This window comes from Lampris incognitus, chromosome 17 (genome assembly GCF_029633865.1).
Source record: "Lampris incognitus isolate fLamInc1 chromosome 17, fLamInc1.hap2, whole genome shotgun sequence".
NCBI lineage: Eukaryota > Metazoa > Chordata > Actinopteri > Lampriformes > Lampridae > Lampris > Lampris incognitus.
This window is the reverse complement of record NC_079227.1, coordinates 43,413,733-43,436,910: the sequence shown is the minus strand read 5'-3', so window position 1 is coordinate 43,436,910 and position 23,178 is coordinate 43,413,733. Positions and strand designations below refer to the sequence as shown.

The 23,178-nt window shown below is 47.0% G+C and overlaps 1 protein-coding gene across 1 annotated transcript in view; it reads right to left on the bottom strand.

The window, feature by feature from the left end:
- ryr2a (ryanodine receptor 2a (cardiac)) overlaps positions 1-23,178 on the bottom strand; it is a 1,161,183-nt gene that overhangs the window by 640,340 nt on the left and 497,665 nt on the right. Inside the window, 5 exon segments of the mRNA XM_056296806.1 lie at positions 2,996-3,188; positions 7,528-7,655; positions 13,628-13,758; positions 14,130-14,211; positions 14,871-15,109. Coding sequence (XP_056152781.1) covers positions 2,996-3,188; positions 7,528-7,655; positions 13,628-13,758; positions 14,130-14,211; positions 14,871-15,109 — 773 coding nt within the window.

The window sequence follows — 23,178 nt, the reverse complement described above, 5'->3', positions numbered from 1 at the left end:
TGCCACACGTTTAGCTCCATTACACCAGCTGTTAAGAAAAGATGCTCCATGGGCCTGGAAAAAGGAACAGGAGGACATTTTCGGTGTGTCCAAACAGCTGCTGAAATCAGCCAAAGTCCTGGGTCAATACACAGCAGACAAGGACTTGGTGCTGGCATGCGACGCCTCACCATAGGGAGTCGGCGCCCTGCTGTCACATGTCATGGGAGATGGAAGTGAAAAGCCATTAGGCTTCATGTCATGCACACTGACACCAGCCGAGAAGCGCTACTCGCAGCTCGATAAGGAGGGGTTAGCCATCATGTTCGGAATCAAGCAGTTCCATAAATACATCTATGGACGTACAATCACAATCAGCATTGACCACAAACCGCTAATATCACTTTTTCATGAGAAGAAGCCAGTGCCACAGATGGGGTCACCAAGAGTGCAAAGGTGGGCAACACTGCTGAGAGCTTACGAGTACAAAATCATATACAAACCCGGCAAGGAACACGCAAATGCAGATGCACTGAGCAGGTTGCCACTGCCACAAACAGAGGAGGTGGATGACACAGAACAAGTCCTGATGCTGGATGTGATGGAAGATCCACCTATCACAACAGCACAGGTAAAGCAGTGGACAGCAAAAGATGAGACACTCTCTCAAGTGCTCCTTTGGTGTCTGAAAGGATGGCCAAAAGAGGTGGAAACGGCATACAAACCCTACAGTCAGAGAAGACTGGAACTGAGTGTGAAAGATGGATGTGTGCTCTGGGGGGCGAGAGTGGTTGTTCCGAAGAGGGGAAGGGAAGCCATCTTGCAACAACTACACCACACACACCCAGATATATCTAGAATGAAGGGCTTAGCACGTTCGTACATATGGTGGCCAGGGATGGACTCCAACATTGAAAGGGAAGTACAGTCCTGCCACACATGTCAGGAAAACAGAAAGTCTCCAGCCGCAGCGCCTCTCCACCCCTGGGAGTGGCCTGAGACACCCTGGAACAGACCTCATATTAATTATGCTGGCCCTCATCTAGGTAAGATGTTTCTTATCATTGTAGACGCACACTCCAAATGGATTGATGTGTATCCAATGAATACCGCAACAAGCCAAGCAACTATCGAAAAGCTCAGACAGTGCTTTAGCACGCACGGGCTTCCCCAGACAATTGTATCTGACAACAGAACTTGCTTCACAAGCCAAGAGTTTGAGACGTTCCTGAAACAGAATGGCATACAGCACGTGACATCCGCGCCCTTCCACCTGGCATCAAACGGCCTGGCCGAAAGAGCCGTGCAGACATTCAAACAAGGTATAAAGAAAATAAAAGGAGACACTTTAGAAACAAAAATAGCCAGATTTCTATTCAATTACAGAATCACACTGCAAACCACTACTGGCTTGTCACCAGCGGAAATGCTGATGTCAAGGAGACTACGTTCAACACTGGATCTTCTACTGCCTGATGTGAAGTCCAAGATACGTAAGAAACAACTTAAAAGCAACAACATGACACACACAGTAAGTGGAGAAGTTTTTCCCCTGGTGATGATGTGTACATCCGTAACTACAGCAACGGGCCCAAGTGGGTACCAGCGGTGGTCGAGCAGAACACAGGACCTGTATCCTACACAGTACAGACAGGAGATGGACGCGTCATGAGACATCATGTCGACCAAATCCGGAGACGGCATGCAACAATGACCGAGACGTCCATGCCGGAGGTGACAGAGAAGCCTGCCACTCTTCAGGAGCCGGAGCAAGCAGCGGAGGCCTTGCCTGCAGACTCGACGGTCCCTGCTTCAGTGGAAGGGGAAGTCTCTGAGCCTGCTGAGATAGCTGAGGTTCACCCTCCAGACCCGCCAGATGTGAGAGCAGACCCACCACCAGTACTGCTCCGCTCTGAGCGCACAAGACAGGCTCCTGCTTACCTGAAAGACTTTGTAAGTTAGTAGTGAGATCCCTCAAGCAAGAGCAAGAATGCGCTCTGGGAATCACTGGAGGGCTGGTAGTCTACCCACCTTCCTAGTTCATTCTTGTGCTATGTTCAAGCATGATATGTAAAAAAAAAACACACACACACACGGGTAAACATTGTCATAATATGAAATATTGAAATTAACTTTGAACACTTGATTAAGTTAAACATGTTATTTAGTTTTGAATTACTGTTACAGTACAATGTGTGAGCAGTTTAAAAAAAAAAAGAAGGCAACTTGAGGTTAAAGCTCACCCGAGTAGTTTACTCTTAAGGGGGGAGGGATGTGGTGTACTGACTACCTTTTCATATTATACTTACCTGCAGTACCACCCCACAGTCTAAGGAGGTACAGGGTTGTCAAGGGTTATCAAGTTGATGAGTTGAGACATACACAGAGTAAGTAGTGATAACTGAAATGACAACATGTGAATCTGTACGCTGTTCCGTGAGACTGAATAAAATCGGTAAACCCGAATCCGGTGAAACTACATCTTTTCATAAAGAACACGTTATCACACGAACTAATGTGTATTGTTTCATTCCGATGTGAAGCCCATCATTATGCATTCTACTGCTTTCCCTCGACTTAATCCGTGAGAGAACGAGGGTTTCTACCAATCAGGTAAAGCAATGTTGTCTTGTTCTTCTTCATAGTAAAAGCCATGTCTCATATACTAGGTGCTGTAGTTTTTGCGAACATGTGTTGGACAGAAACGCGGGGGAGGATGGCTTTTTGCGGGAAGGTCTTGGGGGTGCAGCTAAGGGGTGACTCAGTGAGCAGGGTGTAGGAAGGGAAGCGACGGGAGGAAAGAGGTTTTTATGAACAAAAAACGTGATTACTCAGAAAATAAGTTGAAACCTTTATAACCAATGGCCACGGAATGACCCTACAGTACCACTTTACTATTACAAATCAGTTATTTCTAAAACACACATTCCACACAACCACCACCATTCCACACACAACTGTGAACCTCCACGACATGATCACATGTCACATGAACACACTGCTTCCTTACTGTTACCTGCTAATCTTTTCATCCATGTGCCCTCGTCTATTCCCAGGTTGTTGTAGATAATTTTCAGGATGTTGCCCAGCAGAATGTTGATGTGTTCTGATGTAAGGGAGGTGCAGCAGTTGTCCCTCTTGTCCGGGTTGCTCTCTGGACCATGCTCCCACCAGTGAGACATGTAGCTACACAACATCGGCAACACTACCTACAAAAGAAAAACAAACTTGCTTTATAGACATAAGATTCAATTCAATTCAATTCAATTTTATTGTCATTAAAAACAATGTGCAGGCACATGTTAAAAATGAAATGAGGGCTGTGGCTTCACCAAACAGTGCAAGACAGACACAGACAAACACAGCAAACACAATATAAGATATACACACATGAAGATCAAAAGCTAAAAATAAGTTAAAAAAGAGCTGGGGTACAAAATATTTAAAAATATCTACAGATATTCAGTGGGTAGCCAGGTTCAGGTGGGCAACAGCTTGTGGAAAAAGGCTGTTTTTGAGCCTGGTAGTGTGGGCTCTGAGGCTCCTGTAGTGCCTTCCAGAGCGCAGGGGGGAGAACAGTCCATGGTTGGGGTGAGTGGGATCTCTGCTGATGCTCAGACCCCTTCGAAGGCAGCGTTTGTGATAAATGTCTTTTATGGCTGGGGGCTGGGTACCGGTGATATGCTGGGCCGCCTTGACGATCCGCTGCAGAGGTTTCTGGTCTACTGAGGTGCAGTTGCCGTACCACACTGAGATGCAGATGGTCAGGATGCTCTCTATGGTGCAGTGGTAGAAGTTGGTGAGAATTTTGGGGGGTAGACGGGCGCTCCTCAGCCTCCTCAGGAAATGCAGGTGTTGTTGGGCCTTTTTCACAAGGGCCTGGGTGTTTAATGTCCACGAAAGGTCCTCGCTGATGTGGACTCCAAGGAATTTAAAGCTGGAAACACGCTCCACTTCCATCCCATTGGTGTGTATGGGGCAGTGGCTGCAGCTTCTAGACCTCCTGAATTCCACAATCAGCCCCTTTGTCTTCTGCACATTAAGGACAAGATGGTTGGTAGTACACCATGATGTGAGGTGCTCAATCTCATCCCTGTAGGCCATCTCGTCATTGTTGGTGATACGGCCAATGACTGTGGTGTCATCTGCAAACTTAACTATAACATTTGAGGGGTGAGTTGGCAGGCAGTCGTGGGTAAAGAGGGAGAAAAGGAGGGGGCTCAGAACACAGCCTTGAGGGGCACCTCTACTGAGGGTCAAGGTGGAGGAGGTGTGGTCACCTAACCTAACAGACTGAGGTCTGTTGGTCAGGAAGTCCAGGATCCAGTTACAGAGGGAGGGGTTGAGGCCAAGGGAGAGGAGTTTGGTGGTTAGTTTGGCGGGGATGATAGTGTTGAAGGCAGAGTTGTAATCTATAAACAGCATCCGGATGTATGTGTTGTTAAGTTCAAGGTGGGTCAGAGCAACGTGCAGGGCAGTGGCAATGGCATCCTCAGTAGGCCACCGCCTACCGATTTGTAGCGTGTTCAGCTTCACCAGAGGGCTACAAGTATTACTTGGACATGGTTGGGGGATATTTTGCAGTTCGGGGTGGTGGTGGGGGGGTACACTGTTGCCGGGTCAAGTGTTAGTGAGCGGGACTATGTGAGAGAGAGAGACGACCTGTGAGTCGGGTTTAATGGAGGCTTGTACGGCGTGGCTGTGGCCGACAACAGCCGTGAATCTAAGCCACGCTCGGTTGTAAGTTTTGAAGTGTGTTATTAATATGCAAGTGGTGTCAGAAGCAAACTTAATATTGGACCGTAGGGACATTCTATGAGCTGGAGAGCTAACGCTAGCTGTTGACTGGACACTTGCCTTGTTAGCATCGCTATCTTACTGCTAAGATGGAGCCTTCAGTGCATGTCAAGATAGAGGAAGACGACGGGCATGCAGATGATGGTGCCGCGCAGTCGTCGGGAGGACAACGTGGGCAGAGGGGCACTAAGGTGAAATGACAGCCGACACTCATGGGAGAGCCATACTTAGCCGCTGCTGGGGCCTCAGATGTCAGCTGCTATTCCGCGCCTCCCCTACACCGAAAAGCCATCAGATTTTCAGGGACTGAGATAAACAAAGATGGCGGTGCACTGGATCTGCATAAACTGGTAGGCATAAAAACGCCCAAGTACACCGGCAAATCGGTCTGGGAGGCGCTCCATGCCCAACTTGAACTGTTAGCCCAGCTTACTCTTTATTTGACGGACAGCGCGCTGTCTTGTCTGCTGTTGTTGGATCCCAGCGAGAGGACGGATTACGACCAGTTAACCAGCGTGCTGGAGCAGCGTTTTGGGCAGTGCTCTCGACCGGAGCTCCTGCGATCTGAGCTGCATGGTCGACTAAAGCCTCCTACAGACTGTGCGATTTTAGCAAAACTATTGCAAGCCACCCTGTGCGATATGGATCTAATAAACCTGGGTACGACATCAAGTTTGACGTATGTAGACTGTACGATAACGTCTACTGAATCACAGGCTACGACGCAAGTCCATAAAAACGTCATCAGCGCGCGTGCCGCATTAGCGCGCGTAATCAATCTAGCCACTGGTAGAGCAACATGGCGCCAAGCAGGAATCGAGTTCTTCCAATAGTCGCCGCAGTTCTCACTTTGCTCGTTTTGTTGCTCGTTTCGTTAGCTCGTTTTAGGTCGTTTTGTTGAATCCATCGCATTTGGGTCACAGATCCTAACGGTCTGTTTGTTTGTGTTTAGCGCCAGCAAAGATTCTGCGTCGCGTTGATCAGTGCATCATTTCATGCTGCATTTCTATTCGTTGGTTAGTGTTGCGTTATTCGTCCGTCGCAGCGACGAGGACCATCTAGTCATGCTGTGATGGATGACTGATGACTTGCGCGATGATTAAAGTGAAGGAGAGTCGCGCATCATCAGCCCCACTCTCGTCCGAGACCACCTACTACCAGTGGCAAGATTAAAGGAGACGACTGGCAATGGAGAGGGATGCAGATTTTTCCTCAGGGTTTCTTCCCCAAGCCTTTCCCGTATACGAGTATACCCGCAAGGCAGCGGAGGTTTAAATCAGAGTCTTCCTTCTCCTAAATGAACTGCCTGACAAGACTAACGAGCTCCATCTACCCGGGTTTGAAATCAGAGTTGTCCTTCTCCTAGATTGGCTGCCAACCAAGGCTAACGAGTCCAATCGACCCACCCGGTTATACCGCCGGGAACCCGGTCATCCCCGCAGCAGACTTCGTGAAAACAGGAGGTACCACGAGAAGGTGCTGCTGCGGACACATTTGCGTAGCAGCGGCCTTATGCCAAGGTCCTGATGGGTTGGTTGGTAGACGTAGGTCGTAGCAGCAGTCACATTGTGAGATGGTCATCCAAAATTTCTGACACTGTCAGACTTTGTCCCAGGTTATCTTCGGTCACAAGACCGTGATAACGGCCGTCTTTGAACCTGTCTCACAGTGTGACGTAGGACCACCATTTTGGAGCCTCGACCAAAGATATCGCCGCGTTTAGTCATCTTTCGTCTGAGATGGCCCAAAATCGCACAGTGTATACCGACCTTAAGACGTACGGGTGAGCTGCTGCGGACTCTGTCTCGTGACATTTAGGATTTGACTGAGATGGGTGTACACGCGCATACCATCTACGGTGCAAACTGAGTTGGCCCACCACCAATTTATCAGGGCACTGTTCCTGGCTGACCTGCATGCCCATAACCAGCTGGCTCGTCCGCACTCCCTGCTTGAAGCACTGGAGTGTGCGCTATAAAGGGAGATGGTGATGGAACGGCACGTTTGCAGATTCCCCCCATGGTCACAGCAGTGGGGGAGTGCAAGACTGCTGGCCAAAAGCCGGCGTAGCTGGAGGAGTTGACCTAAATGATCAGGGAGCTGGCCCTGCCTTCACTAATCATGCCTCTTTGCAGTGGTTGATGACATTCAAGGAGCCAGAGGGGCAGTTGGTTCGTTGGTTGGAGAAGTTTGCAGTGCTATGAGTTCACCATAACCCACCGTACATGAGACTGGCATGGCAATGCTGATGCGCTGTCTCATCAGCCATGTAGCTCAGAGAGCTGCCTGTTTTATGACTGCAGAGAAGCCAGGGAACATGAGCCGGTCCTGGGGACGGACGGGCAGGACTGAGAAGAGTGTGGGCGGCCATACTGGTGAGTAGAGAGCTTCAGGTGGTGGATGTTACGGACAGGTCCACAGAGCAGAGACGGGACCGGGACATGTTTAGTGATTAGAATCACTGTCAAGCAAAATCCAATACACACACACACACACACACACACACACACACACACACACACACACACACACACACACACACACACACACACATATTGTAGTGAATTCGGGGGACAACGCAACCACAGGAACTGCCGCGGCCGGGAAGTGAACCCGTATCGCCCGCACTGCAGGAGACATCGCTAACTGCTCGACTAAAGGGTCAGACCCGCCAGCCAGCGGCCAGTGTCTCTACTTATCCATGCACGTTACAATATGTTAAGAATTAAACTGAATGAGTCAATATCCCACCTCCACGACATGTGGCATATGTGTGTATTTCATGCCAGACTCGGCCAGCTCTGTAATTTCCTCAAGAATCTTCTCTAAGGATGGAATCAGTGGGCACACATCGGTTACCTGGGTTGGAAGACCTAGAGCTGAGAGGTGGAGAGGGCAAGAGAGCAAAACAAGTTACATGTACATAAGATAAGCGCTTGGCCCCATATCTTCATATTTGCATTGATCCTTTTCTTTAGCTTTTTGTGGCGCACTTTATACACACTCTTTAATAGAGCGACCAAGACGGTCATTATGGCCCTTTTGGATTTTCAAAGTTTAATAACTTTGTGAAGAAAAAAAGAAAGAAGATACAGACCCACTGCTCCCGAATTCTCCTAAAATTGCATATATTTGTATTTAAAATGAGTTTTAGATCAATTGCACACAAAAACGTTATAACATCTACCTAAAACAACCATGGATGGTCAACATGACCGTTTGTAATTTGCACGTCATTGTGCGCGTCATGTCACTCTATATGACGTGTGTTGGTCGCATCATTTCCTTCATGAAGTTCATTCCTCTGTCCTAGAAACACACTAGCATTCTCCAGTGCAGAGTAACAGTCTAAACTTGATGTGTGATTATTGGCAAAATGTCTGGGTACAGACGCCGTTTCAGATGCACCATGACTACCACTGAGGCGCTGCAGTATTTACAGGCTTTGGACATTGGCCATTTTAAACTGTTTGAAAAATAGTATTAAAGTTGTTAAAATGTTAATTTTTGTGTAACTTAGTTTCTTAACAGACATACTAAAATATGTAATGCATTAATATCTCAATTGGGTATTTATCTTGACAGAATATAGAGTTTAAAAACCGTGGTGGTCATTTTGACCGCCCATGGTCGTTTAGGTAGGAGTGAAATCCTGGAGTGAAATCCCAGTTGTTCAAGTGTTAGATAAAACTTCTGATTAGTAAAATATGAGAAGGAGCAACAAATGTTGTCTTTTTTTCTCCATCTTTTTCTCCCCAATTGTACTTAGCCAATTACCCCACTCTTCCAAGCCATCCTGGTCGCTGCTCCACCCCCTCTGCCGATCCGGGGAGGGCTGCAGACTACCACATACCTCCTCCGATACATGTGGAGTCACCAGTCGCTTCTTTTCACCTGACAGTGATGAGTTTCACCAGGGGGACAGAGCGCATGGGAGGATCACCCTATTCCCCCCCAGTTCCCTCACCCCCAAACAGGTGCCCCGCCCGACCAGAGGAGGCGCTAGTGCAACGGCCAGGACACATACCCACATCCGGCTTCCCAACTGCAGACACGGTCAATTGTGTCCCCAGAGGTAACACGGGGATTTGAACTGCCAATCTCCACGTTGGTAGGCAACGGAATAGACCACCACACCACCCAGACGCCCCCTAAATGGTATCTTTTGGTATCTGGCACCAAAACATTAGCAGCAGATCCTTAAAGTCCTGCAAGTGCGAAGTGGAGCCTTCATGGAATAGACTTGTCAGTCCAGCACATCCCACAAATGCTCAATCGGATTGAGAACAGGAGAATTTGGAGGCCAGAGCAGCACCTTGAACACTTCATCACTTTCCTCAAACCATTTCTGAACAATATGTGCAGTGTAGATGGGTGCATTATCCAGCTGAAAGAGGCCACTGCCATCAGGGAATACCACTAATATGAAGGGGTGTACCTGGTCTGCAACAATGTTTAGGTGGCACGTGTCAAATTTACATAAATCAATCAAGTTGCATTTTTTAGAGTGCTTTTCTAGGGTTTCCCAGCAGAACATTGCCCAGAGCATCACATTCCCTCCACAGGCTTGTCATTTCCCTCAGTGCATCCTGGTCCCAGGTAAACGGCACACATGGACACAGCTATCCATGTTATTTAAAAGAAAATGGGACTCATCGGACCAGATGACCTTCTTCCACTGCTCAAAGGTCCAGTTCCGACCATGGACTGTATAAAATAATGGATGTAGACACTTTTGAAGCCTCAAGTTTGGCATTTTTTCTTCGCCAAAACCAAATGTGACCATATTTGGGCAAGAGGGTGGAGCTGGGGAGGAGCAAGGGGTAGATCTGACTGAGAATCCGAGAACACTCGTCTGGTGTTCAACCGCCCTAAGCTCTCCCACACATCTCCCTTTCTCATGTCCCTACACTGGCTCCCAGTGGCTCCTCGCATCCAGTTTAAGACTCTGGTGCTAGCCTACAGGGCAGTGAAAGGAGCAGCTCCTTGCTATCCCCTGGCCATGGTCAAGCCCTACACCCCCGCCCGACCATTTCGCTCTGCTGCCTCGGGACGCCTGGTTGCCCCGTTGCTCAGAGGCCCCTGCCACCGACCGACCCGGTCACGGCTCTTTTCTGTCCTGGCCCCACAGTGGTGGAATGAACTCCCCACTGATGTCAGGACAGTGGAGTCGCTGCCCATCTTTCAGCGCAGGTTGAAAACTCACCCCTTCAAGAACTACTACCCTGTTACTTGCTCTTAGCACTTATCTTATTCACTCATTTAAAAAAAAAGCCCTTAGATGCTTGCTTAGAGAGAAGATGCACTTATGACCTCTGGTGACTAGCAGTTCTGATTTCCTGCATTAAATGCACTTATTGTAAGTCACTTTGGATAAAAGCGTCGGCTAAATGACTGTAATGTAATGTAACACTATGCATGCCCATCTATACTGACAACCTCTATATGCACCTGGCTTGGCCGTGCGAAGTTGCATTCCAAATTTATCGCACGCTAAGACAACAAGACCAACTTGAAATGGCTACCTCACATCAACAATATTAGTGAAACTTAAGATTCGCTAAAAATTTTTTTTTTTTTACATGGATAGATTCAACCGGCAACACCCAAAAACAAATTCACGGTTCTTTAGGTGTGCCATAGATATGCATTGCGAGTCGCGACCAGGTCTGAAGAAACCTGATTCACCTGTCACTCAAAGCAGACACGCCCCTAATTATGCATAACTTTAATCCTTAATATAGATTAAATAGATGACTTATATGAAAATTCACCCCCCCTCCAATTCACTTATCACGGTGGGGGAAATTAGCTATAGAGACCAAAACCGTTTTTTGAACCAGACTGTAAATATGATTAATTCTGCTGTAACTTTAACATTTTAACATTTTAACAATTGTATGAAGCCAGGCTTCTTTTGTAACCAGTGGAGTTGCCCCCTGCTAACCTTTAGAAATAATGCAGGTTTAAGGCACTTCCGCATTGGCGTCACTTTTCAAACCCTGAGGTTGGCCCTTGGTTCTGACGCTCGCGTGCCCATTGTAGGCACCTTCAACAGTGGACAGGGGTCCACCCCTCATGAGGTCTCTGACCAGTCTGCAGCTATGCAGCCTGTATGCAGCAGGGTGCAATGCACTGTGTGCTGTGACACATTCCTCTTGTAACCATCATTAAAATGTTCTGTGACTTGTGCCACGGTATACCTTTTGTCAGTTCGGCTCAGACGGAATATACTTGTGTCAGTTCTGCTCAGACGGGATATACTTCTGTCAGTTCTGCTCAGACGGGATATACTTCTGTCAGTTCTGCTCAGACGGGATATACTTCTGTCAGTCTAGCTCAGACGGGATATGCTTCTGTCAGTTCTGCTCAGACGGGATATACTTCTGTCAGTTCGGCTCAGACAGGATATACTTCTGTCAGTCTAGCTCAGACGGGATATACTTCTGTCAGTTCTGCTCAGACGGGATATACTTCTGTCAGTTCTGCTCAGACGGGATATACTTCTGTCAGTCTAGCTCAGATGGGATATACTTCTGTCAGTCTAGCTCAGACGGGATATACTTCTGTCAGTTCGGCTCGGACGGGATATATTTCTGTCAGTTCGGCTCGGACGGGATATACTTCTGTCAGTTCGGCTCAGACGGGATATACTTCTGTCAGTTCTGCTCAGACGGGATATACTTCTGTCAGTTCTGCTCAGACGGGATATACTTCTGTCAGTTCAGCTCAGACGGGATATACTTCTGTCAGTTCAGCTCAGACGGGATATACTTCTGTCAGTTCGGCTCAGACGGGATATGCTTCTATCAGTTCCGCTCAGGCGGGATATACTTCTGTCAGTCTAGCTCAGACGGGATATTTTTCTGTCAATTATGCTCAGACGGGATATACTTCTGTCAGCTCAGCTCAGACGGGATATACTTTTGTCAGTTCTGCTCAGACGGAATATACTTCTGTCAGTTCTGCTCAGACGGGATATACTTCTATCAATTCTGCTCAGACGGAATATACTTCTGTCAGCTCAGCTCAGATGGGATATACTTCTGTCAGTTCTGCTCAGACGGGATATACTTCTGTCAGTTCTGCTCAGACAGGATATACTTCTGTCACTCTAGCTCAGACGGGATATATTTCTGTCAGTTTGGCTCAGACGGGATATACTTCTGTCAGTTGGGCTCAGACGGGATATACTTCTGTCAGTTCGGCTCAGATGGGATATACTTCTGTCAGTTCGGCTCAGACGGGATATACTTCTGTCAGTTCTGCTCAGACGGGATATACTTCTGTCAGTTCGGCTCAGACGGGATATACTTCTGTCAGTTCGGCTCAGATGGGATATACTTCTGTCAATTCTGCTCAGACGGGATATACATCTGTCAATTCTGCAAAGACGGGATATACTTCTGTCAATTCTGCAAAGACGGGATATACTTCTGTCAGTTCAGCTCAGATGGGATATACTTCTGTCAGTTCAGCTCAGACGGGATATACTTCTATCAGTTCGGGTCAGACAGGATATACTTCTATCAGTTCAGCTCAGACGGGATATACTTCTGTCAGTTCTGCTCAGACGGAATATACTTCTGTCAGTTCGGCTCAGACGGGATATACTTCTGTCAGTTCGACTCAGATGGGATATACTTCTGTCAATTCTGCTCAGACGGGATATACTTCTGTCAATTCTGCAAAGACGGGATATACTTCTGTCAGTTCAGCTCAGACGGGATAGACTTCTGTCAGTTCAGCTCAGACGGGATATACTTCTATAGTTCGGCTCAGACAGGATATACTTCTATCAGTTCAGCTCAGATGGGATATACTTCTGTCAGTCTAGCTCAGACGGAATATACTTCTGTCAGCTCAGCTCAGACGGGATATACTTCTGTCAGCTCAGCTCAGACGGGATATACTTCTGTCAGCTCTGCTCAGACGGGATATACTTCTGTCAGTTCGGCTCAGACGGGATATACTTCTGTCAGTCTAGCTCAGACAGGATATATTTCTGTCAATTCTGCTCAGACAGGATATACTTCTATCAGTTCGGCTCAGACAGGATATACTTCTATCAGTTCGGCTCAGACGGGATATACTTCTGTCAGTTCGGCTCAGACGGAATATACTTCTGTCAGCTCAGCTCAGACGGGATATACTTCTGTCAGCTCAGCTCAGACGGGATATACTTCTGTCAGCTCAGCTCAGACGGGATATACTTCTGTCAGCTCTGCTCAGACGGGATATACTTCTGTCAGTTCGGCTCAGACGGGATATACTTCTGTCAGTCTAGCTCAGACAGGATATACTTCTGTCAATTCTGCTCAGACAGGATATACTTCTATTAGTTCGGCTCAGACAGGATATACTTCTATCAGTTCGGCTCAGACGGGATATACATCAATGAGCTTTGGAAGCCAAACACCCTGTTGCTAGTTTGTGGTTTGTCCCTCCTTGGACCACTGTTGGCAGGGACTCACCATTGCACCCCACAAGCCTTACTGTATCAGAGATGCTCTGACCAGTCGTCTGGCTATAATAATGTGGTCCTTGTCAAAGTCACTCAGGTCTTTACTACTGCCCATGTCTTCTGCACCCAACACGTTGACTATGAGAACTGATTTTTCACTTACCATCTGATCTACCTAGACCTTGACATGTGGCCTTGTTTGGAGATGATCAGCGTTATTCAGTTTACCTGTGAGTGGTCATATTGTTTTGGCTCATCAGTGTAATTCTATAAAATGAAATAGTGATGTGACAATACTTGTAATGTTTAGAGGTTACCCTTTGTTCTTCTATGGAAGACACACTGATGCACGTACAACAAACAAACACACAAACAATACTGACTTACCTGTTCTGTATTTAGCTAGTTTAGTATTGTAGATGGAGTAGCTGTTGAATGTGTTCAGGTGAGGCTCCAAGAAGGCTACAGGAAAAGCTGCTGAGAACGCAGCTAGACATTCTCCTACAGCCGGGCGTTGTCTGTAGGGAGGAGAAGAGAGGCAGGGGTGGAGCAAGTACAGGAAATTATAGTTGGAGTTAAAAGACAGTGGATGGGGAATAAAGGGTATGGGGGAGGAGAGTAGTTGAAGGAAATATGAAAGGATGGGAAAAAGTAGAGAGAGAGAACAGGAAAGAGAGGATAAGGGGGAAACAGAGGAAGAGAGCAGAGATGGAGAGGGACAGGAATGTATAAAAGAATGGAAAAGAAGACAAAAGGTGAGTAAAGGGAATGACAACACAGATGGAGAAAAAGAGGATAGGAGGAAAAACGAGAACAGGATAAAAGTCATAAGAGTTATTAACACATTCCATACTGACAAGTACACACACATAACAGGACTTCAGTGTACCTCTCCACATAGATGCTCTTGTTGGTCCCGAGAGAGTAGAGGCTGTTGAGGATCCTGTAGCAGGACACCTGGACATCATCCACTGGAATAGAACCCGAAGAAATCAGTTAGCAAGTTAAACCAATATGCCTAACACACACCAACCAAATAAAAACAACTAACCAAGTAGTACAACATCACACTTTTTTTTTGTCTTTTTCTCCCCAATTATACTTGGCCAATTACCATATTTTCTGAGCCGTCCCAATCACTGCTCCACCCCCTCTGCCGATCCAGGGAGGGCTGCAGACTACCACATGCCTCCTACATATAGATACGTCACCAGCCGCTTCTTTTCACCTGACAGTGAGGAGTTTCGCCAGGGGGATGTAGCGCGTGGGAAGATCACACTATTCCCCCCAGTTCCCCCTCTCCCCCTGAACAGGTGCCCCAACCGACCAGAGGAGGCGCTAGCGCAGCGACCAGGACACATACCCACATCCGGCTTCCCACCCGCAGACACGGCCAATCATGTCTTTAGGGACGCCCGACCAAGCCGGAGGTAACACGGATTCGAACCAGCAATCCCCGTGTTGGTAGGCAACAGAATAGACGGCTACGCTACCTGGACAAACATCACACATCTTTGGTAAACTATTTGCAGTAAATATTGGTAGTCTCTACAATAGTAGCAGAATTTGGTCTACAGGGCTCAAATAATTGCCATTGTTACAAAAGCTGGTTCTCATCTTCAGTACACACATATGAGGTCCTCCCCAAACAGGTTCTGCCCAATGTGTTCAAACAGGGAGAAGAGGACAGGGAGGAGGGCAACGGTGGTGTAGTTGATGATCTGAGTAACACCACGTGGCTGCAGTCTGGTGTGTGTGAACTGGCCCAGTTTCAGGTTTTCCAAGGTCTTATCCAGGTCCTCTGCTGCGTTGTGAAAGAATGCCCGTAATGCAGCTTTCTCCGACTCTAATCCTGTCTTCATCACCGTTCTACAACACACACACAGCCATGTTTTCATTCTGTAAATGAATAATTCTTTCATTTATCTATCTATACTTTAAATGGATATGAATATACAGATGTAGCAAACAGAAGTGGCTAACTGTTCAATGAGACCACGGTGGCAGTCAGAACGACTTAACTAATAATACACTTTATTTATTAAGCACCTTTCAAAAGAGCTGCCAGTGTTACAAAACAAATACAATATACCAATGAAACCACAGAAAAAACAAGTAAAATGAGAATAAATATAGAGTAATACAATTAGAATATGAGACATAAATTTGAGGACAAGATGAAAATTAAGTAAAACACAGAATTTTCCAAAAAGGCCACTTGAGGGGAGTTTTTTAGAGGGTTTTGAAAGTTCTAAACTGAATTTGCTTGTTTAGGCCCTCTGGGGGAGCATTTGAAAGTATAGGGGACCAGGCAGAAAGTCCTTGGTCACTTTGAGTCACGAGTTTAGGGACAGCAAGAATCTGCCCTGAGCAGGTAGGACTGCCTTTACGTTTATAAGAAGTTAGAAGGTCTGCAGTATATTCTTGGAGCTGGACCTAAACAATCATTAAAGTAAATACAATTAAATTAAAACCAATTTTATAATCAGTGGTAAAGCAGTCAATGCAACAAGGCCCAGATAAGGGGGATATGCCCTTTTCTGCTTTTTCTTTATGCCAACTAAAAGGCTCACAGTAGCATTTGGAACTACGGAGGCTCAAGATCTTCTGACTGATGCAGGAATGCAGTGAATTACAATACTACAAGCACATCAATATGAAAACATGAACAACGTTTATTAGGTTATTGAAGTACAAGACATCTGATTTTAGACATGGTTTTCAGCTTGAGAAAACATCATCAAACAATTCTCTTTTGCAATAAAAAAGGCAAAGTTTTTTAGAAAAAAAAGCTGTAGAAGAATGGCTTTCATCTTCGCCTTTTCTTGGTGATTTGAATACAGATCCCTCTGTATACATTATTACTTTTATTGATTTATGTTCCTCTTCTCCGTTTCCTGGTTGGTCCTGACCACCAGAGGACCCCCACTGACGTTGCAACCCGGTTGCAATCACACATCTTGTATTTTCCTCCCTATAAGGATCTGCAACTCTCTTAAGAGGCAGAGTGAGTATTCTCACTCCCCGTATGCAGAGTCGTAACAAGATCAGCAAAAGTTAGTTTATTGTAAATACCCATTTTGTTATTGTGTTTTCCTAAATATGGGAATATTGTTATATTCTTAAATTTTGCCCCCTTGAATTAATTCCATGACAAAGTCATAATCTCTAAAATCCAAAATTGAACTAGTGGAATAGGGTAGCTCAATCACCATTTTATTTTAGATTTGTTCCCATTTAGCTGCTGAAGATTTTGTGTGTTGTCTGTTGAGCTGTAATTTTATGTAAATCCGTGGTGCATGTAATTGTGTATTATCTGTATAAAAGTGAAAATAGAAGCTGTAACTTTCACTTATTAAGAGGCCCAAGGGGGAGACATGAATAAATAATAGAACAGGGCCTTAGCTTGAGTTCTGGGGTGGAGGATGATGAAGAGTTACCAAAAACTACAGAGAACTACAAAGAAAGTTCTTAAATCAGAAAAAAATACCAGACAGAACAAGCCCAGTAGGAAGTTGATTCCAGGTTCTACAGCACAAGCTAAGTAGGGCACTCCAGACATCCCTCTCCCCAGCAACACCCTCCACCTCCTCCTGTGGGATCCCAAGGCATTCCCAGGCCAGATTAGACATGTAGTACCTCCAGCGGGTTCTGGGTCTACCCCGGGGTCTCCTCCCAGTTGGATGTGCCCAGAAAAACCTCCAAAGGAAGGCGCCCAGGAGGCATCTCAATCAGATGCCTGAACCACCTAAACTGGCTCCTTTCAACACCACGGAGCAGCAGCTCTACTCCGAGCTCCCTCCGGCTGTCCAAGCTCCTCACCCTATCTCTACGGTTGAATCCAGACACCCTATGGAGGAAACTCATTTTGAACACTTGTATCCACGATGTCACCCTTTCGGTTACTACCCAAACTCATGAGCATAGGTGAGGGTTGGAACAAAGATTAATGGTAAACTGAGAATATTGCCTTCCGGTTCAGCTCCTACTTCACCACAATGGTCCAGTACAATGTCAACATTGCTTGCTGGTTGTCCATCGTGCCCGATGATGACCATCTTCTTCTATTTGTGGGTCCTTTGAGGACTCAGATAGCAGAAGATACCTGCGCAGAGATGGTTTTTAAAGTGGCATGGGGGGTGCGCTTCTCCCAACGCCACATGACTTGATTGTAGAGGAGATGGTTCCGATGGCAAGGGGGATCCCTAGACGACCGGCACCTCCACACAACTGCAGGGGGCTGCCGGAAATCCAGTTTTTCGGAAACCGCCTCGAAGCGTGCCGCCACAGCTTGCTTTTCTGTTGGGGTAAGCTCCCTTAGCCTTATGTCTTCCAGACTCACCCACAAGGCAGCGGGGCAGTGGTTGATAGGTGCCAGGGCCTGCACACCATATCTCTGGGGCCCGCTGCTGCTCCGAGATCCCCTGCCAAGTTAGCCTGGGGCCGCAAGACCCCAGTTACCATGTGTGGCCACGGGGAGGCCTGCCAGGAGTCTTGGTGAAGGAGAGGCTATGTACTGGCAAGGGAAGGCTTACACGCTAGGATGCTTCCCTATTCGCCACAAAGGCTAGCCAGCGGCAGCAAGCTAAGGGCAGGAAGGACACAAGCGGGTTGGAAGAACACATGCACCTTCCCTCCAACTACACCTTGCTGCACTAGACGCATCACAACACCCTGTGTGTGTATACACACACACACACACTGTCAACATTACTGCTGATGCTGCACCAATCCACCTGTCAATGTCCCGCTCCATCCTACCCTCACTTGTGAAGAAGACCCCGAGATACTTGAACTCCTTCACTTGACGCAACAGCTCATCCCCAACCCGGGGAGAGCAATCCACCATTTTCTGATAGAGAACCATGGCGTCAGACGTGAAGGGTGCTGACTCTCATCCCAGCCATTTCACATTCAGCTGCAAACTGCCCCAGTGTGCGCTGGAGGTTGTATTCTGATGAAGCAAACCAAACCACATGAAATTCTGAGGTTTCCAAAACGGACACACTCCTCACCTTGGCTGCGCCTTGAGATCACAAACATGACAAATAGTATCAGACACAAGGGACAATCTTGGTGGAGTCCGACACCCACCGAAAACGTGTTTGAATTTGTGCCGAGAATGCGGACACAGCTCTCACTTATATACAATATACAAGTTATACAAGTCATACAGGTTATACACGGTCATAAGCCTTCTCCAAGTCCACAAAACAAATGTAGACTGGCTGGTCAAACTCCCATGATTCACCTCAGCACCTCCACAAGGGTAAAGAGTTGGTCCGTTGTTCCATGGCCAGGACGGAATCCGCATTGTTCCTCCTGGAACTGAGATTCGACAATCGGTCACAGCCTCCTTTCCAGCCCCCTAGAGTAGACTTTCCCAGGGAGGCTGAACAATGTGACGCCCTGATAATTGGAGCACACTCTCCCCTTTTTTAAATATGGGAATCACCACCCCAGTCTGCCACTCCACAGGTACTGTCCCCGACCTCCATACGACACTGAATAGGCGTATCAGCCAAGACAGCCCAACAATGTCCAGAGCCTTCAGCATCTTCGGACGAATCTCATCCACACCCGGCGCCTAGCCACCAAGGAGCTTCTTAACTACCACAGAGACCTCTGCCAGGCATATTGGTGGGGCTTCCCCCGAGTCTTCAGATTCTACCTCCTCCACTGAGGACATGTTGGCCGGGTTCAGGAGCTCCTCAAAGTGTTCTTTCCACCGCTTGACAACATCCCAGTCCGGGTCAGCAGTTCCCTTCCCCAGCGGAACACAGCTTGAGTCAGGCTCTGCTTCCCCTTCCTGAGTCACCGGATGGTTTGCCAGAAATTCCTTGAGGCCAACCGAAAGTCCTCCTCCGTAGCCTCACCGCACTCTTCCTACCCCCGAGTTTTTGCTTCCGTGACCACTGAAGCTGTAGCACTTCTGGCCTCCCATTACCCGTCTGCTGCTTCAGGAGACCCCTGGGCCAGCCAAATCCGAAAGGCCCCCTTCTTCAGCCTGACGGCTTCCCTTGCCACCGGTGTCCACCAGCGGATTCTTAGGTTGCCACCTCGACAGGCACTGATGACCTTATGACCACTGCTCCTACTTGCCGCATCTGCAACAGAGGCTTTGAACATGGCCCTCAGTCAAATTTGCTTTAGTAATTTTTGTAAATCTATGCCTTGTTATTTCTACTGAGAGCCAGGCAATGCCCATCATACCATGTCTATCTTCTATGTTGTTGCAAGTCACTTGTCAGCTAAAATGGACAAGTGACTTGCAACAAGACAAGTAAAGCTGGCCAGTTCGTCTTGCCATGCCTTGGTCAGGGGCACAGACAAGAGTACTAACTCTAACATGCATGTCTTTTTGATGGTGGGAGAAAATGGAGCACCAGGAGAAAACCCACCGCAGACACGGGGAGAACATGTAAACTTCAGACAGAGGACGACCTGGGCTGACCCCCAAGGTTGGACAAGGTTTGAACCCAGGACCTTCTTGCTGTGATGCAACAGTGCTAATCACTGCGACACCATGCTGCCCCCATGAGATTGCAAAGTGTCTATGCCCTCCAAATGATTGAAGTGTACGAGAGTATATGAGAGCAGATGGAAATGTCATATGTCTACAGGGCCTGGACACCAGACAAAATGAAATCGGTGACCAGTGACCTGCCAGACATATCCATGCATGGAAGGGTTGCAGTTGTTGGTGTGTTGCTTGAGATTGTACTCTAAAACAGAGTGACTCTAAAAGGAATCAAATCTCTTCTGATGCACAGCATGAAATTGAAATGGGGCAGAGTGGATGGAGGCTGGCCAGAAGAGGATGACCAATATAATTGGGCAGACAATGGCAGTTATTGGCGCCATATAAACGGACTATGTGGCAGAATGATAGACAATTTCCCAGCCACCATGAGATGGGGGACAGTAAAGGACTGCAAACAGCAGTCTGGACAGACTGTGTCTGACTTTTCAGTCAGATTGACTAAAGTTTTCAGAGAAAACAGCGGTCTAGCACCACCAGCACCACCAAATAATCAAGATGACTCCCCGTATGAACAACACCTTAAGAACTGTTACCTGGATGGCATGGAGGAAGAAATCAGCCATCAGGTACGCAAACACTGTGTGGGCTGGGACAGAGGTTGTTAGGCTGCTGTTCAAGAGCATGCCATTCATGTTGAAAATAATATGAAACTCTCAGAGAGAAAAGCACAATGAGCCAAAGCCTGGTTGACTGACAAGCTTCAATGAGTCAGCTGGTATAGTTTCAGACTCAGCAGAGCACCAACAGAGGCGGGGGAGGGGGGTTAGGCAGAGAGTGTGGTGGTCCCCCTCGGAGCAGAGGTTGTTCCTGAGTAGAGGACTCCGCAATGTAGAATGTCGAGACGAGGGGTTTTGGAACTGTGGGGCCCCTGACCATCGGGCAAAAGACTGTACCGAACCAAGAAGACAGGAACCCACTGGACGCATACTCCATGTGTACACTGAAGCTGAAGCATGACTGGCAGCGAGGAGAACACCCCCCCGACATACCATACACATACACAGACATCAACATGACAGCCAATATGCATTCAATATGACAAAAGTGAGAAGATTTGAGGTTTTGCCTGACATGATCTTGGAGATGGCAGGGAGAACATTACATTTTTGGTTGATTCTGGAGCTAAAGTTTCAGTAATAAAACAAAATGAGTTTTCACATTTCCCCAAAATTGAGTGGTAGCTATATTAACACTGTAGGAGCATCAGCATTGCAGTAAGAGAATTATATACCACACCTTGCCAGTTGTCACAGAAGACGATGACAGAACAAAGCACTCTTTCCTCTTTTCCAAATGTTGCCCTGTAAATCTGTTAGTCAGATATCTGATGTGTTTGTTGGGCTTGACATTGCATCACACAGAGGAAGGAATTTAAGTCACTAAAGTATTAAACATCCCAGTTCAGTATAAACAATTAAGGTGTGGTAAGCCACTGTACATATATCGATGGGATCTGCTGCCATCAGGGCCAAGATGAATAACCGCAGAATTGCTAAAAATAGTGCATCCTCACATGTCACCACAGCATATGTTCATAGAAGACTCTGATTTGCATGTCACAAGCAATGTAAGTGAAGAAATTGATGAGGAATTTGAGAAAGTCTGGTTCAGGCAAGGGAAAGACAGTCATCTTATGACTAGTGATTGGATGTATTTGGATGATGATATTTTGTGCATTGACAGTTGTGCCAACCCCCGGCTTAGCCAAACTCCACTGGGAATATAACTCAACACCACATGTGCCTCTAGCCAAAACATGTGACATCCAGTGGAAGGATTTAGGGCCATGGGTTGCTTTACAAGACTGCATGTGGGAGAATAGGGAAGAAGGACTGCAATACTCACCCCGAATGCAAGCATAAAGGATTCTCATTTTAGAGCACTGTTATGAGAAAACGGACTGTGCATTTAATACAGAGCAGTAAGTTCAACTTGAGGAGTGGGGAAATTTCCCTCAGATAACCACCAGCGTTGCAAGGAGTGCCAAAAATTTTATGGGCTATGGATACTTAAGATGAGGGGTTAGTTAAAGGGGCTGAGCCCCTACATGTGACACCCAAAAGCACATACCTTCCATGTCAGGCACAATATCCTCTCAAACCAGATGCAGTAATAGGTATAACACCAGTGTTTAACAGTTTGCTGGCAGCAGGAGTCATTATCCCATCTGCCCATTCACCAGTGAGAATGCCTATCTTTTCAGTTAAAAAAGATAAGGCCAGAGAATCAGCCAGCAGAGTGGCGATCCAGGCAAGATTTACAAGCAGTGGATGTAATAGTGCAAGCACAGGCACTTATTGTGCCTAATCCACATACAATACTTTCACAGGTCCCACCTTGTAGTATGTGGTTCTCTGTTATTGATTTAGCTAATGCATATTTCGGTGTCCAAGTACACCCAGAGTCTCAGTACTGGTTGATTTCACATTTCAGTGTAAAACATAAATGTGGACCAGGATGCCACAAGGTTATGTTGAGTCCCCAGCAATCTCCTCTCGGGTTTTGCAAGCAAGTCTGGAGGACTTAGAACTTCCAGCAGGGAGCACGCTAATAAGGTATGTCGACAGTTTGATGATAAATTCATCAACAAAACAAGCTTGTGAGATTGACACAATTTCATTGCTAAAACATCTAACAAAACAGGGCCACAAGACCAGTCTGAGTAACTTCTATTTGTTCAGGAAAAGCTCTGCATGAGGGGCCAAGCTTCTGAAATGAAAAATGAGAAAGAGAGTCAGTGATGGCATTGGAGTGACAGGGAACATGAGCTGCGCGGAGAACATTTTGGAGTGTGATAGAGTGCCAGATTAGGTGGCACATGAACGACATGATGGATGGGATGGATGGGGAGTTGGAGCAACCTTTGTTACATCAAGGCATGGGGTGTGCGTGAAAAGAGTTGGTGTTGATGGGGTGGTGGGTACGATGAGCTGGATGGAGTACAAGGATGCTGTGACCGGCTATGGTTAGTGAGGTTGGTGTAGTCAGAACAATAGCGGGAGGCTGGAGTTAATGTTGTAGGCAAAGGAGTCAGAGATGTGTGATGATGGCGACTAGCTGATGTGGAATTGCCCTGTGCTCTCTTTTTTGATGAGGGAGGAGGGGTGGGAGACACGGAGGAGTCGACAGGTGAACTGTGGTAGCATTAAATGTTCCGGAGAGATGAATTGGGTGGAATACTAACAATGGAAGAGACTGAGTTGGAGCTTGAACTCAACCGCTTCCTGGACGGCTTTTCGACTATGGAAGGCGGGGTCTAACGCACGACGGAGGCTGGAAAGTTTCAGTTTCTGATGCTGGGTGCGTCGTCCTGATTTCGTCTGAAAAGATCATCGTCTGATGGGGAGAATGAGACAAAATCCATACTCAAGAAGGTGAGTGGATGGATGATGTC